The sequence below is a fragment of the Alternaria ethzedia genome (genome assembly GCF_023757985.1).
Source record: "Alternaria ethzedia strain BMP 0044 chromosome Unknown scaffold_7, whole genome shotgun sequence".
Classification (NCBI taxonomy): domain Eukaryota; kingdom Fungi; phylum Ascomycota; class Dothideomycetes; order Pleosporales; family Pleosporaceae; genus Alternaria; species Alternaria ethzedia.
Genome location: NW_026056200.1, coordinates 1,088,054 through 1,103,220, shown reverse-complemented (window position 1 = coordinate 1,103,220; position 15,167 = coordinate 1,088,054). Strand labels below are relative to the sequence as shown.

Genomic DNA, 15,167 nt, shown 5'->3' with positions numbered 1-15,167 from the left:
GCTACACATGCTCGCTCTTCGCATCCCAACTTCACCCGCCCAATCTGCCCCAGACGACTCCCCGTCCTGCTGCACTGCACCCAGGCCGAGGAGCCCCCCCCCCATCTGTCGCCGCCCCCGGATGTCGCTTGTCAGACGCTGCACGCCCCGCCGCCGCGACTCCAACATCACCAGCGAGACAAGCGATAGCGCACCACCGCCGTGCCCTCGGGCGCCGCCCACACCCGTGGATGCCTACAACCCCGTGCCGGACGACACTGCCTGCTCCTGCCGCTCTTGAGCCCGTAGCGCCCTAGCCGCCACCATGAATGGCTACCCATATCCCACCCGGCCCTTCAACCCGGCCGCCAATGGGAACATGATGATGAATATGAATGGGGACGGCATGAACGGCTTCAACATGGTCGAGGGCCAGTCGCTGGACTCCATCGTCGCGCAGAACGACAAGGACAACCGCCGCCGGAGTATGCCCGTATACGCTAGAGGGCCCCAACAACAGCAGCAGCAACAACAACAAATGAACCTGGGCAGCCCCGACACGCGCAGGCTGAGCATGATGAATTTCGGTGATCCCAATGGCGGAGACATGGACGATTTCCAATTCGACATGTCAACCGCTGCCATGGACAACATGATGCGCAACAACACCGCTTTTCCGCGCACCACGGCCGACATCCAGAGTGACCAAATGCCGGCTGCCGACCTCAACATCAACACACAGTTCCAAGGCCAGGCTTCTCCCTTTCCGACCATGGGCGGTCCTGGCTCTGCCTACGCCTCGCCCATGCACCAGAAGAACTCCCTCGACCTGGACATGGGATCGTATCAGAACGGCATGAACATGCCCTTGGACATGGACGATTCGATGGCCATGACACCCATGGACATGAACATGTTCCCAGGCAGCCAATTTAACACACCCATGCTGGACTCGCCCATCCAGCAGGACTTTGTAGGACCAGTGCCCGCTGCTCCCCAAGGAGACAATACTCCGTCAGGGCAGACCCAAGACCAGTTCAAACGTCCGTCCCTAAACAATACACCAGAAGTCAAGTCCGGCAGATCCAGCTTCCTCAGTCGGTCGACCAGCCAGGACCAGTCCAGCATGCGGTCCCACTCCCGGCCCCAAAGTGAACACCATTCTTCCAACAGTGTTCCAACGCGCATGACCCTGGCCTCACTGCAGAACCAACAACCCGTCGCACAGGACCCTGCTCAAGATCTGTCTAAAGAGGTCATGAAGAAGCAACTCGCAGACTTCAAGATTCCGTGGCAGGCGCCCACCGGCGGGTTCCCGTCAACCAAAGCGAACAACCCACACATGAAGACGCAGTTCAAAAATGCGTACTCGTCGACCGGATTTGACATGCTCGGAGTGCTGGTACGTATCGACACAGTGTACTGAGATTGACATACTGATATGCCAATAGATGCGCGTAGCTACTCGACCTGAACCCCAGATCGACATCGGCTCCGTTGATCTTTCGTGCGCTTTCGTCGTTTGCGATGCCGAGCTGGACGACATTCCCATTGTTTACTGCTCTGAGAACTTCGAACGACTGACCGGCTACACGAGACATATGATCCTCGGGCGGAATTGCCGTTTCTTACAAGCACCTGACGGCAAGGTAGAATCGGGTATCAAACGCAACTACGTTGACGATGATTCGGTATACTATCTCAAGAACATGATCGAGAGTCGTGCCGAGGCGCAGATCAGCTTGATCAATTACCGAAGAGGCGGCCAGCCGTTCATGAACCTGCTCACTATGATCCCTATCGCTTGGGAGCCTGGCGGCAAGATGAAATTCTTCGTTGGTTTCCAGGTCGATCTAGTCGAGCAGCCTGGAGCCATGACGAACAAGAACTCAGGTGGGCTTCCGCATCTAACACAACACCTCGTGTGTGAGCTGATCATGTTATAGACGGTTCGTACCGAGTCAACTACCAACGCGGAATGTCGATGCCCAGTTACGTTTTCAGCGACCACCACAAGCCACAAGCAGCCGAGCAAGGTCAGACCATTTCCAAGGATGAGGTGTCCAACGTGCTCGCTGCATACAGCGGTAGCGGTGACTCGGAGATGACCAGACGTATCTGGGACAAGGTCCTGCTTGAGAACAGCGACGACGTCGTCCATGTCTTGTCGCTGAAGGGACTCTTCTTATACCTGTCACCGGCCAGCAACAGGATACTAGAGTACGACCCAAGTGAGCTTGTTGGGACTGCCCTGTCTTCTGTCTGCCATCCTAGCGACATCGTCCCGGTTACACGAGAGTTAAAGGAAACCACAAACGGCGCATCGGTCAATGTCGTGTTTAGGATACGGCGAAAGAAGAGCGGCTACATGTGGTTCGAAGGTCACGGTTCCCTTCACACGGAGCAAGGCAAGGGCCGGAAATGCATCATCCTTGTGGGTCGCGAGCGCCCAGTCTATACTCTCAGCAAGGCTATCGTACGCGAATCCGGAGGCGTTGGTGACAACGAACTTTGGACCAAAATGTCTACGTCAGGCATGTTCTTGTACGTCTCGTCCAACGTACGTCAGTTACTCGACAAGCAACCCGAGGAGCTTGTGGGCACAAGCATACAATCTCTTATGCGTCAAGAGTCTAAGATCCAGTTCGGCCGTATCCTTGAGCTTGCCAGAGGTGGCAGGAAAGGTGAAGTCAAGCACGAAATGATCAACAAGCGTGGCCAGGTCCTCCAGGCTTTCACAACCATCTACCCCGGAGATGCAATCGAGGGCCAGAAACCCACCTTTGTCGTTGGTCAAACGCGACTTCTCAAGTATTCGCGAAATAGCAATGCTGGCCGCCCATCGATGTACACGAACACCAAGCATGAACGCGACTCTCATAACTCTGTACACACGCAGATGTCAGGAGCAGCATCGCCCGCCGCAGGATCTCTGACCGGCCACACCGGGTCAAATACGCCAAACACATCAAACACAAATCCTCTTTTCATCACTACCGAGGAATCGCCTGCGACGTTTGCTGGCCACAACGGTCTACAGCTTGGACACCAGGATCAAAGTCTTGCTTCAGACGATAACGTGTTCGACGAACTGAAGACGACACGAAGCACAAGCTGGCAATACGAGCTCCGACAAATGGAAAAGCGAAACCGATACCTGGCCGAAGAGGTTCAGAGCTTATTGGCAGCCAAAAAGAAGAGGAAGCGCAGAAAGGGCGCAGGTCAGATGCAGAAGGACTGTGCGAATTGCCATACAAGAACAACACCCGAGTGGCGGCGAGGTCCATCGGGCAACCGCGACTTGTGCAACTCGTGCGGACTACGGTGGGCTAAACAGGTAAGTTAATCTTCTCACATCTAGTCCACATAATCAAACTAACAGGGACACTCACAGCAAGGACGAGTGTCACCTAGAACGTCGTCTGCGGCCAGTGACAAGAGCAAAAAGAGTGCTTCGCCACGCCACTTTCCTACAAGCCACTCAAGTCATCAGACTATTCTTCCTCATGCGAAGACGGAGAGCGGACAACAGTCTACTATCCCTTCGCCAATGGCCACTTCCACCAAACGTTCGCCGCAACAAGGTAGCATCAGCGAGTCGCATGCTGCAAAGGCGCCACGTATAGAAGTTGCTGCTTCACAGGGCTTCATTCCCCCACCGTCGATCGATGAAGTGACGGAGCCGGAATCATAAGCACGACGGATCTGAACGTCGTCTTCTTACTTCTTCTTCGCGGTTTCTCTCTCCTGTTTCGTGTCATTCTCCGCTTTGGTCAAACGATACCCCATTACTTATATTCACTTTAACGAACTTCACATTCGCTTGCTCGAAGCGAGCTTCTCATGGGGGAGTTTTTAGACTCACATCCTTTTTCTTTCTATATCCGTTTGATGTTTTACGACTTGGGTCAACAACGTGGGGAAGGTTTGGCGTGTGGTCGAGCTATTCGACTGCGGGTTTCACAAATTGGAGGCTGAGAGATGAGGCGCAATATGCATGTACATGTCTTGGGCACACTTTATCAGGTGTCTTCTTATTCTGTTGTATATATCAACGACGTTTGGCAACGGTACGGGATGGCTTATCAGGATCGCGTGGGGCGCACGCGTACGGACGGTATCACTCATCAATCAATCAATCATATATGTCGCATCAGATCAGATCATGTCAAAATGAATAGTGGAACGCGATTGCATGACCTGGCTGAAGCGTCATGGCGAACCCCAACGTTGCCCTTGACCCATTAATTCTTTCGCATCTCTCCCCCACCCGCACATCTCGTCGATTCGCTTGTTTGCTCGCTCGCCTACGATTCGAGTCGAAGCGAAGTGACGCGACGCGACCATCCATCCCCGCCGCAATTGTGGCGTCGAGTGGCCTCACTTGTCATACGTCAAGTCAGATCATAACATCAACCGCTAACTAGGATAACAAGGCCCTTTTGCCCATATCTGGTGCGTAATCCTAGCATGTTTGCACGGCTGTTTGTTTGTACGAGGCGCACCGCAACTGCGCGGCTTCCAAGGTTGGCAGCGAACACGAAGTACGATAAGACAACGGGCATCCCAAGTCCAACCTACGACGCTGATGTCGGCCTTGTCCTCGCTTGGAGTCTGACAACCTGCGACAGGCGCGTGGGACATTGACAAGGTCGGGGAGGGTGTGTTGGATGTAGCCCTAGAATGCGCGTGATGTGGCGCTAGAACGCTGCATGTGTTCCACGGAAGCAGGAAGAGGAACACAACCGAACAGGGGGTTTGGCAGGAAGGAAGCTGGGCAGCATGCAGGTTCCCGGACAGTTAGCCCCGGCATCACTGGGTTTAGTTCCAAGTCTCTTGGACACATGGCAGATTACGTTCCATGGATAGCATCTAGATTTGGGGGGCCTAGGGAAAACGCCATGCCGAGTAACTCGTTGGGTATTCTCTGAGCCTAACCTAGATCTTGTGAGGAGTCGTTGGGTTGGGTATTGCGAGAACGGTAGTTGGAGGTGGGAAAAACTTCGTGTGCCTCGGCATCGAGACCCGTGGCCATGAGCTCCAATGACGAAAGCTCAAAGTTCAACATGGCAAATAAACTTTGGTCCATCGCACGTTGTTACCCACATGGCTTGGGCTCTGGCAGACTGCCTCCCTCGTTCCCCCCTCCCCAAGCCCGCTCCAGCCTCCCAATCAAACAAGTGGGGCCGTCTTCCGGGCTTGATCCTTTGGATCCTTCGATCCCCTGCGGCCTGAGCGTTCTGGCAGCGCCTTATCTGGGCTCTGATGTCTGTGGGTTTTCCTTGGTGCGTGCCATGACATGTCGAAGCGGCGCGCGCGATGCAAGGGTACAAGGGTCTGTGGCCCTCTTTCGCACCGAAACTTTGCGCGCGCAGCAGAGCCGATGGGGGACATGGTCCCCGGATACTTGCACGCAAAAGAGGTAACGGGCTGGGCTTTTGGAAGCGATCTTCGTCCTTCATTTCTTTTTTTCACTTAGTCCTAGGCTGGGTTGAGCTTCATGCCTGATTCATTTCTAACGCTGTGCGGCTTTGGATAGTACTAGGGACCGTTCCGTTCTGCTGGGGGCACTGTTCGCTTCATTAATTTGTTGGTTGGCTTTCCGGTATTACACATACGAGAGGAACGCCTGCGTTGCGCTGCCTCTGCCTTTTTGTACTTTTGCATTTCCTGGTTCTTCGTTTGTCTGGACCGCTGCGACGACAACGCGAACTTGCGAAGCCTACGCGCGATATCTTTTCTTGTTTCTATTGTCGTGGGTTTACTTTTGGTCGGACCTCAGCCAAAGTCGTGACCTATTCCGACGACACATTCCGAACGCGAATTGCAGGACCATACATATCTGCGCGGGAACTTGGAAGGATTGCGTTTGCGTGGAACCACGGGACACGAGAAAAGGGAGTGCTTGGTTCGGAAGGACGGTTTGCGACAAGCGCACCCACGAGAGTTGACGACTCGAAACGGATCCGGTTACGACACGAATACCGCCTGAACGGGAGCGCATACACGTCACAAGAATTACAATCGCAGACACAGAATCAAGCGCAAGAGAAGGACACAATGGACGAGAACAACAGAATCACGATTACAGTGTGCGGTGATGGTGGATGCGGAAAGAGTTCGATTACGCTGCGGCTTGTGAGAAGCCAATGGACATCTGAGTACGACCCAACAATAGGTACATCCCCCTGCGCGCGAATTCGTCGCAACTTGTAGCCTCACACGACTAACACCCCTCCAGAAGACTCATACTCCGTAACCCGAACCGTCGATGGCGTCCCCTACTACCTCATGCTCACGGACACGGCCGGCCAAGAAGAATACCGCGGTCTTTGGGCCGCCTCGAACCTGCAATCCGACGCTTTCCTCCTCGTCTACGATATAACATCTGCCAACTCGCTCGACGCGCTCGACTACTTCATGGAGATGATAGAAATGGAGACCGAGAACCGGTTAGACAATGGCAAGATACCGCCCATCAAGTGCGTGGTAGGCAACAAGTGCGATTTACAGGGCCAAAGACAGGTAGAAGCGAAGACGGGTCTCGAGTGGGCGAGGCGGAGAAAGTGCGGATTTATGGAGACGAGTGCGAGGGAGATGGTCAACATTGAGGAGACTTTTGCGCGTAAGTCCTGCAGCGCAGATGACGGCAGAGACATGGCTAACAAGACGGACAGTGCTCGTACGTCGTGTAGTAGAAGCGCGGAGACTCACTGCCGGAGACGGCCCTGCGAACCGAACTGCCGCTCTTCCCCTTCAATCGCATCCGAACCGCGACCCGAACTCTTCGGCGGCGTATCTGGATAATGAGAAGGATGATGAGGACGAGCCCAAAAAGAGTTGGTGGAGGAGGCTGAAGTGCTGGTAGTTGCATTCCTATGTTGCTACGCATTGCACATAAGTCTCAGGCGTTTACCAATAGCCTGGGGACTTGTCGTTCGTTCACGGGCTCGCTGAGATGTGGTATGGGACATGAAGCACGACCTGCTTGTTTTATACACACTTTGCTTTCCCGTTTATTTCCTTGACTTGTATATATGCGTCGATGTTACGGGCGCAAAGCATTTGTATACGCATGGCATGGATATGTCGATTAGCGGGAATGGGGAAACCACGGGATATACCGGGCGGCTGTCTGATTCTTGTTCATTTTCTACAGCGTCTCACATCTTGCGTATGTATATTTCCTTGCATCACTGTCGATTTCATACTGTAAAGAATTCACATCAAGTTTTGAATGAGAACACATACTAGCTGGCGCACGTTGCACATGGACTGGACGCTTTCCGTGGTACGCTTCGCGGATTATATCAGAAGGCTCAATAATATGTATCAGTCAGCAGTAATCGCGATCTGTACCTATAGGATGTAGTGCGAACGATGACCGCTTCGAGGCTAACCACCCCGTCGGCTATCCAAGGCATCGCTAGCGCGTCTGTGCACGAGCACGCCATTGGCCTGTAAAGCCCTTGGACAACTTTGAAAACCCTCGCAATAGCATCAAACTGTTAATACCAACAAAAAGCTACAGGGACATCCTGCACCTGTCGACACTTAGGCAAGGAGCGCAAACAGTGCGTTCGAGGCCGGTGACGTCGTAACTACCCCTCTAAAGGGTCCGTGTTGACGGAGATAAGAGAGCAGCGAGCAAGAAGAGATATCGGCAACACAGAAAGAGCAGGAGCAACATGTCGAAACCTCATATTGAGGAAGAGCTTCCAGTTCAGGATGGTCTTTCTCGAACACTCAAAGACCTCTTCGCAGGTGCAGTGGGAGGAGTTGCGCAAGTCTTAATAGGACAGCCTTTTGGTAAAATCTCTACGAACTGCGTGTGAGACATATGCTGACTTCGCACTTCGACAGACATTGTCAAGGTGAGATTACAAACAACATCACAATACTCTGGTGCCCTGGACGCAGCGACCAAGATCTACCAAAACGAAGGAGCCCTCGCCTTCTACAAGGGCACACTGACACCACTCATCGGAATCGGAGCTTGTGTATCAATCCAATTCGGCGGCTTCCACTATGCGCGACGTGCCTTCGAAGCCAGTAACGAAGCCAAGACTGGAAAAGGTCAATTGTCATACTCGCAATACTATGCCGCCGGTGCATTCGCCGGTATCGCCAATACCGTTCTATCCAGCCCCATCGAGCACATCCGTATAAGACTGCAAACACAACCCCACGGTCCAAATCGTCTCTATGCCGGCCCGATCGACTGCGTGCGCAAACTCTCGGCACATCAAGGCGTACTTGGCGGTGTCTACCGTGGCACAGCTGTCACATTCATGCGCGAAGCACAAGCTTACGGCTGTTGGTTCACCGCCTTTGAGTACATGATGAACGCGGACGCTGCACGCAACGGAATTGACCGGAAGGAGATCTCTACTCTAAAGGTCGCGGCATATGGTGGACTTGCGGGTGAAGTGCTGTGGATCAGTTCATATCCCTTCGATGTACGTTCAAAATTCCCCATGTACGAAGTGCACGTGAGACATATACTGACCTCGTACACCCACCTTTTAGGTAATCAAGAGCAAGATGCAGAGTGATGCGTTTGGCAAGGATCAGAAGTACAAGAGTATGAGGGATTGCTTCGCGAAGACGTACAAGGGCGAGGGCTTGGGTGGCTTTTGGAGGGGTATTGGACCGACTTTGCTCAGGGCTATGCCAGTCTCGGCAGGCACATTTGCTACGGTCGAGGTCACGATGCGATTGATCAGCTAAGAAGCGCTCTTGGTTTCACGAACATCCCCAGATATTGCGGTGGTGGAGCCTGTACGATAAGCCCAGTGCCATAATTGATGGAAGACGCCGTTCAGATCTTTAGCCAATGTTTCAGATGTGCATACGGAGAGTTTGCGATACGTACCATTGGGAGATCGGCCTATCTGTATGCGTGTGCGAAACTATCGACTTCGTAGTGTTCCCATAGTAGCTAGTACGCGTCGATAACACGCCATTGCGTCTGAGCTTGGCTCGGCCTTAGTTCACAGATTATTGCGGTGCGGCCCTTGGGGAACAACAATGTCGTCGTATCACTCAGCCAGCCTCTAAACGCCCTCCACATAGAGCTTACTCAGCCTCTGTCTGTAGCGCGTTCCATCATCATGCTGACTACATACAAGATAGATTACCCTGTAGTCTAGGCACGCAGCACCCTCTCGGATGCAATTTCGCTCCTTCTTGTGCATTACGTCGGGTACCGACGCACCCCTGTCCGCACGCAGCCGTGCCGCATCCCCCCAAGATTCATGCCACAGCCTGCAAGCCACATGCTTTGAGCACAAACTCGAAGGAACCACTCATGAAATTGCACAACCAACTTGAGAAGGTACGGTCGGGGCCGACGGGCGTTGTTCCGCTATTGTGCCGCAATCCCGCTGCGAACATGTGGATTGGTCCGTAGAACTAACGGGCAGCACCAAACTCTACCTCTTCTCACCCCAAGTCCTGTAACATGCGATGGGAAGTTCCTTGTACGAGAGATAGAGTTTACAGCGAGTTCCAGGAACCTGGCCATGGCCTCGTGGAATTTGCCGAAGAGCTTCCGGGTATGCAAGAACGACTCTTATGCGGCGCGGTTTGCATCCATCGCCCGTCACACGTCACGTCACGTAAGGAGATTGCCGCTTTTAGCTAGGGAAGCAACGCATTCGTAGTCACGGCGAAAATCACCGTTATATCGGTGCATATGTTATGATATGATGTCGCTCAATGTCCTTTTCGATCGTTTCGCTCGAATCGCTGCTTCCTCCTCTGCACCGTACCTTCGCTAGACCTTCCAACAACGTGGGCGCGAGAGACGCGCCCGAATCCTACGATACGCGACGACGGACGCGTCAAAAGAACGCACAAAATGCTCTTCAGCACGACATTAAAGAAATGGACGTCCAATCTTAAACCCTCAAAGCCCTCTACACAGCCAAACCGACCATCAAAACAAACTCAATCGGACGAGAATCTCATTTCGATGCAACTACCAAAACCGCGATATAATTCCTCGACCCATTCGAACTCCGAAGCTGCGCTTCATCGACCGACGAGTCAGATTGTGTGTCATTCGCCGTTGGATAAAAGGAATCAGACGGGGAAGAAGGGGAGGAGGAGCAAAGCTGAACAGAGTGAGAGAGGGGGTGATGGTAATGGATTGAGGCATAAGACTTCTACACGGGTTTTGTTTTCGTCGACGCAGTTTGATAAGGTGGACGTAAAGAAGCCTGCTTGATGAGAGGTAGCAGTTATGATACATGGGTTTGGACAGCAGGACGGGATGGAACAGCGGGATCCAAAGGGAGAAGCAACATGGAATATGATGCGCAGAGGACAAGCAGAAGCGAATCAGGAACGACAATTTTCTACTACGAAATTATTCTAATTTTTGGCCTCGTTGGATGGACGGTACTCTTCACCATTACTGCCTCCCCGAAACGTGCAAAGATCTGTTCAGTGCTTCGGCAATTTGATCTTCATCAAACCCTCCTGTACTAGTCCTCCTCGGTCCCGAAAATGCTTCTTGCTGACTGAGCTCTATCGCTTTTGCAAGGTCGTCATCGTCATCGCTCCGTGCAACCTGCTCACCATAGTCCTCTCTCCATTCGCCCGGTGAAACTGTTCGTGGTATAGCATTGTCGTGGGCGCCTGGTGTGAGAAGTGGTTCAGCATCGAGCTCGTATAAATTTACGTCCTCGACAAAAGTTGGCGGAAGGTTTCGATGCTGATCTTGATGCAGGAAGTCTTGCATGGGTCTAGGTGGGCCGCGGTTTGCTTCGCTGCGACGCTGAATCCAGTCGGGTACGTCACCTGGCATCTCAGGATATTCAGCGTGTTCATTGCGGCTTGCATAAGAGATGTTGCTGTCGCTTGCTGGTCGATCCATCATGACACTGACACGCGCGCCATGCCGTTTTTCCCGAAGAGACTGTCTCTTGTTGAAGATTTTCGGACGTTCAGGCTTTGGCGAAGCTCCATGGGAGGCTGTAATCATTATTTATATGTGCGATGACACGAAGGATATTAAGCCAGATGGTTACTCACTGGTTCTCTTGAGGGGTTCGCCATCTGCGAGAAGTCGGGGAAATCCGCTGATCGGAAAACCAGACTGCCCGTATCGCGTGGTGCGGTGGTCAGTCAGATGCAGATCAATCGACACGGCTGCACTCTCCGAAGCAACTGGTATGACGATCGAGTCCAGTCTAAACAAACCTCTCTCTGTCATGTCACGAATGGTATGCCTTGTGACTGGTATAGATTGAGCCCCTTCGACGTGCATGGCTTCTTGTATACGAAAGAACGGCTGGAAGTGAGGCAATTGGTGCTTGCGTATGTAGTCACCCAAGTCCCGAAGATTATTGGAACCTGCAGCGAATCTGCATTGGATGTTGCCTTTCAATCATTAGTCAGTCATTTTGATAGATAGAACAAACTCACCCTGCACAATGATATGGTCGTCGGTGGGCCTGGAAGGGCAAGATCTCTCGAAGTAAAATGAACTAGCTACGAGTCGTTGCGCAACGTTCTTGATCTTTTTCTGCGCGCCAGGTTTGCGAAGACCGGTCTTGATCTCCTCCAGTAGATTATCGATCTGCGACTTGTCGTCCATCTTGGGTATCCGACTCATGGTCTTTGGGTTGAAACGAATGTATCGCTCGGCTGCAGCGTACGGGGCCATCCCTACCACGTCTTTACGGAACTCTTTCCATGTGGCTTCCGCATCCAAAGCACTTTCAACCCGTTGTTTGAAGATAGTAAGCCACGATTCGACTTCAGGAAATGCTCTCAGTACAGGCATAGATCGTCTCAAGCGTGGCGTATCCTTGACCTGGCTGAATATCTTCCGAATCTGGAATCGCCTGCTATCGTAACGTGAGGCATTCAGAGAATTGTCGGTATCTGCGCCGTGTTGACCAGTTCCTATGGACAGAAGAAGATCAGGAGGTCGCTGATCGGCATCAGGCCAAAGAAGCTTGCTTTCATAATTGGCGATGCGAACTGGGTTGTTGTGAAAGACAGCACCGTCCACATAACCCTCCATTGTACGTGCGTTTCTGAACGGCTTGAAGTATGTCGGAGCCGCAGAGGTTGCTCGTGCAGCTTCTCTGATCAAGACATCATTCTTCGGATCGTCGGGTCGGACCAACTGGTAGCCAATTTGCTCGTCCTCTGCGCGATTGTAGTTTGTAAATATGACTGCTTGTTCCGCAGTCTCCGTTGCAGAGGTAACAGCGACTTTGCACGCGCTAGCAACTGGAGTGTCACGTAACCCACCAAACATGGCCTCATCCTTGAAACACTCCTTGAAAGCTTCTTCTAGAGGTTTTGTGTGGTATTTGTTGGTTCCCAGGCTTACCCCTCCAAAGAACTTGGGTGTAAACGCCTTCTCCACCATTCTGAGAAAGAGTTGACTGCATTGGTCTACAGACCAATTCTTGACACCAAGACCGAGCGCCAAGATACCCCCGGTACTGGTGCCAACGATGAGGTCAAAGAATTCTTGGACTTTGATATGACCACCTAGCTCCTGTTGTATTTGGCGAAGGACTTCCAGGATGACTATCCCTCGTATACCACCTCCATCAAGAGACAGAATCCGTAGGCCTGCCAGTGGAGGCTTGAAGTAGATCTCTACTGGTGTAGGAAAGACAGCTTGGTGATCGTGCAGCGGACATGTGGCGATAGTGAAAGATCCTGAGAGTTCCCGATGTGGGCTGCCGTAACCTTTGACACACGCTGTGCAAAGCACGTGTCCGCAAGGCAAGGGATGCTCGGCCAGTTCCCTTAAACAACAGAAACAGGTAGTGTGGCTGACGAAGTTCTTTGCGCCCCCCATGTGGTGATAGAAGCCGGTAACGTTGGCCAAGTGGAGTTTGTTGACCGCATCCTCCTCAGTTGTTGGAGACTTCGTCATTTGCAAATCAAGCTTTGACTTGTTTTCGATCAGGTAATGCTTTAGGTATTCGAACCAGTCTTCATAGAACTTGTCAAATGTGAAGTCTGACTCATAGGGGCCAGATCCAATGACGCTGCCTCTTTGGTTTTGGTGTCCTTTCACATGTCGCTCCTTTACATTGACACATCGTTCGCCTCTTCTGTTGATGAAAGAACACGGCCAGAAGATAGCGCAAAAGTCGTCAAGAGCACCATCACAGTGCGTCATGTATTGTGTTTCCAAGATCTGCTCTGCAGATCCTTTGAGATCCTGTCGAACGCAGTCCAAAAGTATACAAGAGGTCACCATGTGGCTCAGTTCCTTGAAGATCTTCCTGGGGTCGTCGAATTGAGCTTTCATTGCAACGGCCAACTTCAAGACATGACCTCCAAAGTCTTGAGGTATCGGGTTGATCTTGAAGGAAATGTCCATGAAGTCGAATGGTGAATGAAGGTCCTGCGAGAAATGGTCGAATGCACATTGTAGATAGACATTGAGGTTGTCGGAATTGGAAAGCATGCGCGACCGTCGTTTGGCGTTGAATGACTCCAGGCATCGGTGTGTGACGACTTGGTGAAGCTTCGTTACCTGTTGATCAATCATCATATATCGGCCTTCGCCAGGGATCCGTACAACTGTGATCGAAGAGTAGTAACACTCAAGGAGATCCTTCATAGTTCGAATACGTCTGCCTCTTCCAACCCAATAATCTCGCCGCTCACGATATGCTGGATCGCGACTGATAGCTCCGGCGACGTTGGACATAAGAAGCTCTGTCGCGTACTCAGGATCCCACTCCTCCTGATCCACTTTTGTGTCGGTTGCGTTGAGTGCAATGACAGCGTGCGGGAGTGTAGGCTGGTTCACTGACTTCTCAAAGGAAGAGTCCGCCCATTTGATAAGCAATCCCAACACTGTAGATTCAAAGGTTTTTGCATTGCGCAGAACGAACACGATGACATCGGAGAATGTGTACAGAAGGCGAGGGTAGAGTTCCGTAACAGCGTATTGTCGTTTTGATTTATCAGGAGAGTTCGCCCATTTGATGTCTCTCTGGGTGCTATGCAAGCTTTTGGTGACTTTGCGGCGTTTTCGGTGCTCGCCCAATGCGACATCCTCCCTCCCTTTCTCTTTCTGTGGTGCTGTCGCACTACTTCGATATTGCGCAGCCATCGGGGTATTTTCGCCACCCTCCAGACCTTCGCAATCGGCGTAGAGTAACGGGTACTCGGTATTGTATGTGCTTGGATCGCTGTACAAGTGTACGTCACCGGAAGTGGGTACGTTGCTGTTTGCTGATGTTCCTGCGACAGGTGACGGGAGACTCCAGTTCCTTGGCTGGCTCATACGTTCTTGTTGATCGATGAGCATCTTGATAAGTGTACTCTTGCCTGCTCCGGTCTGACCAATGAAAGATACAAGTTGCGGGAAACGGTACTTGTATTCGCCAGAGTTACTATCCGCCATGATGGCAGAGTAACGACCATAGTCCTGGAAGGCAGGCGAGTTTTGACTATTGCGCACCATTCCAAACCACGTTGTATCCTCGTCTTCGATGTGTAATATCTGCTGCTCTCTATGCTCTCGAGGAGGAGTCAAAATGTCTCGCAGCCTCTTGACAACAGTTGGGTTCGCCTTCTCATGCGGAAGACCATCAGGCCCAGTGCGTCCCGCTTTGTGGGGGCCCTGTTTCCCCCAGCAGTCGTCGCAAAAGTTCATGTCGCAATATGAACAATCCCATACAGGAGATTTTTCAACCTCGCAACTCTCGCACAGCCGTAGCGGAGATTCATCGACGGTGACCTCAGATCGATCGCGTGAGAGCGCATGCGATGGATCCAAGGTAGGCTTTGGTCCATCCCGAAAGACACCGGTAGAGAACGATCCTCGAGGCCGACCGGTGCTCTTGGAAGATTCTGACCTGGATGTTTTGACTACAGGAATCTCTGGCGTATATGATGGCGGCCGTGAAATCATCGGATCGGCTGCTCTTCGGTAGGGACTCGACATATCGTCTGGACAGCCTCGCAAACCTCGTAGTTCAATGGCAAATGGTCGAAACGGGCGCGCGATGTTCCTCAGTAGGAAGAAAGGTGCGGAACTCCTCTCACCTAGTTGGTTTACGCGAGGCTAGATTCCAGCCTGATCTGTGGATGCATGTATCAGCATACGGATATTGGACGGCTTAGCGTAAGCAGGTCTGAGCCGCAAACCCCACGAATAGTGACCAATGTTGGGAGGACTAGAGCCATCTCCC

General features: G+C 52.2%; 4 protein-coding genes across 4 annotated transcripts; 3 read left to right on the top strand and 1 right to left on the bottom strand.

The window, feature by feature from the left end:
• Positions 1-304: 304 nt before the first annotated feature.
• On the top strand, positions 305-3,325 carry J4E87_004192 (uncharacterized protein; the record flags this gene model as incomplete). Its single annotated transcript, XM_049375815.1, has 3 exons — positions 305-1,381; positions 1,431-1,872; positions 1,926-3,325. The coding sequence occupies 3 exons, from the start codon at positions 305-307 to the stop codon at positions 3,323-3,325; spliced, it is 2,919 nt and encodes a 972-aa protein (XP_049234800.1).
• Positions 3,326-6,270: 2,945 nt separating this feature from the next.
• Positions 6,271-6,847, top strand: J4E87_004191 (uncharacterized protein; the record flags this gene model as incomplete). The annotated part of the gene is made up of 2 exons (XM_049375814.1): positions 6,271-6,604; positions 6,675-6,847. 2 exons carry the CDS (start codon positions 6,271-6,273, stop codon positions 6,845-6,847), a joined length of 507 nt encoding a protein of 168 aa, XP_049234799.1.
• A 459-nt stretch (positions 6,848-7,306) lies between these two features.
• On the top strand, positions 7,307-8,709 carry J4E87_004190 (uncharacterized protein; the record flags this gene model as incomplete). Its single annotated transcript, XM_049375813.1, has 4 exons — positions 7,307-7,314; positions 7,595-7,743; positions 7,843-8,438; positions 8,509-8,709. The coding sequence occupies 4 exons, from the start codon at positions 7,307-7,309 to the stop codon at positions 8,707-8,709; spliced, it is 954 nt and encodes a 317-aa protein (XP_049234798.1).
• Positions 8,710-11,377: 2,668 nt separating this feature from the next.
• Positions 11,378-14,920, bottom strand: J4E87_004189 (uncharacterized protein; the record flags this gene model as incomplete). Its single annotated transcript, XM_049375812.1, has 2 exons — positions 11,378-14,826; positions 14,914-14,920. The coding sequence occupies 2 exons, from the start codon at positions 14,918-14,920 to the stop codon at positions 11,378-11,380; spliced, it is 3,456 nt and encodes a 1,151-aa protein (XP_049234797.1).
• Positions 14,921-15,167: the final 247 nt, after the last annotated feature.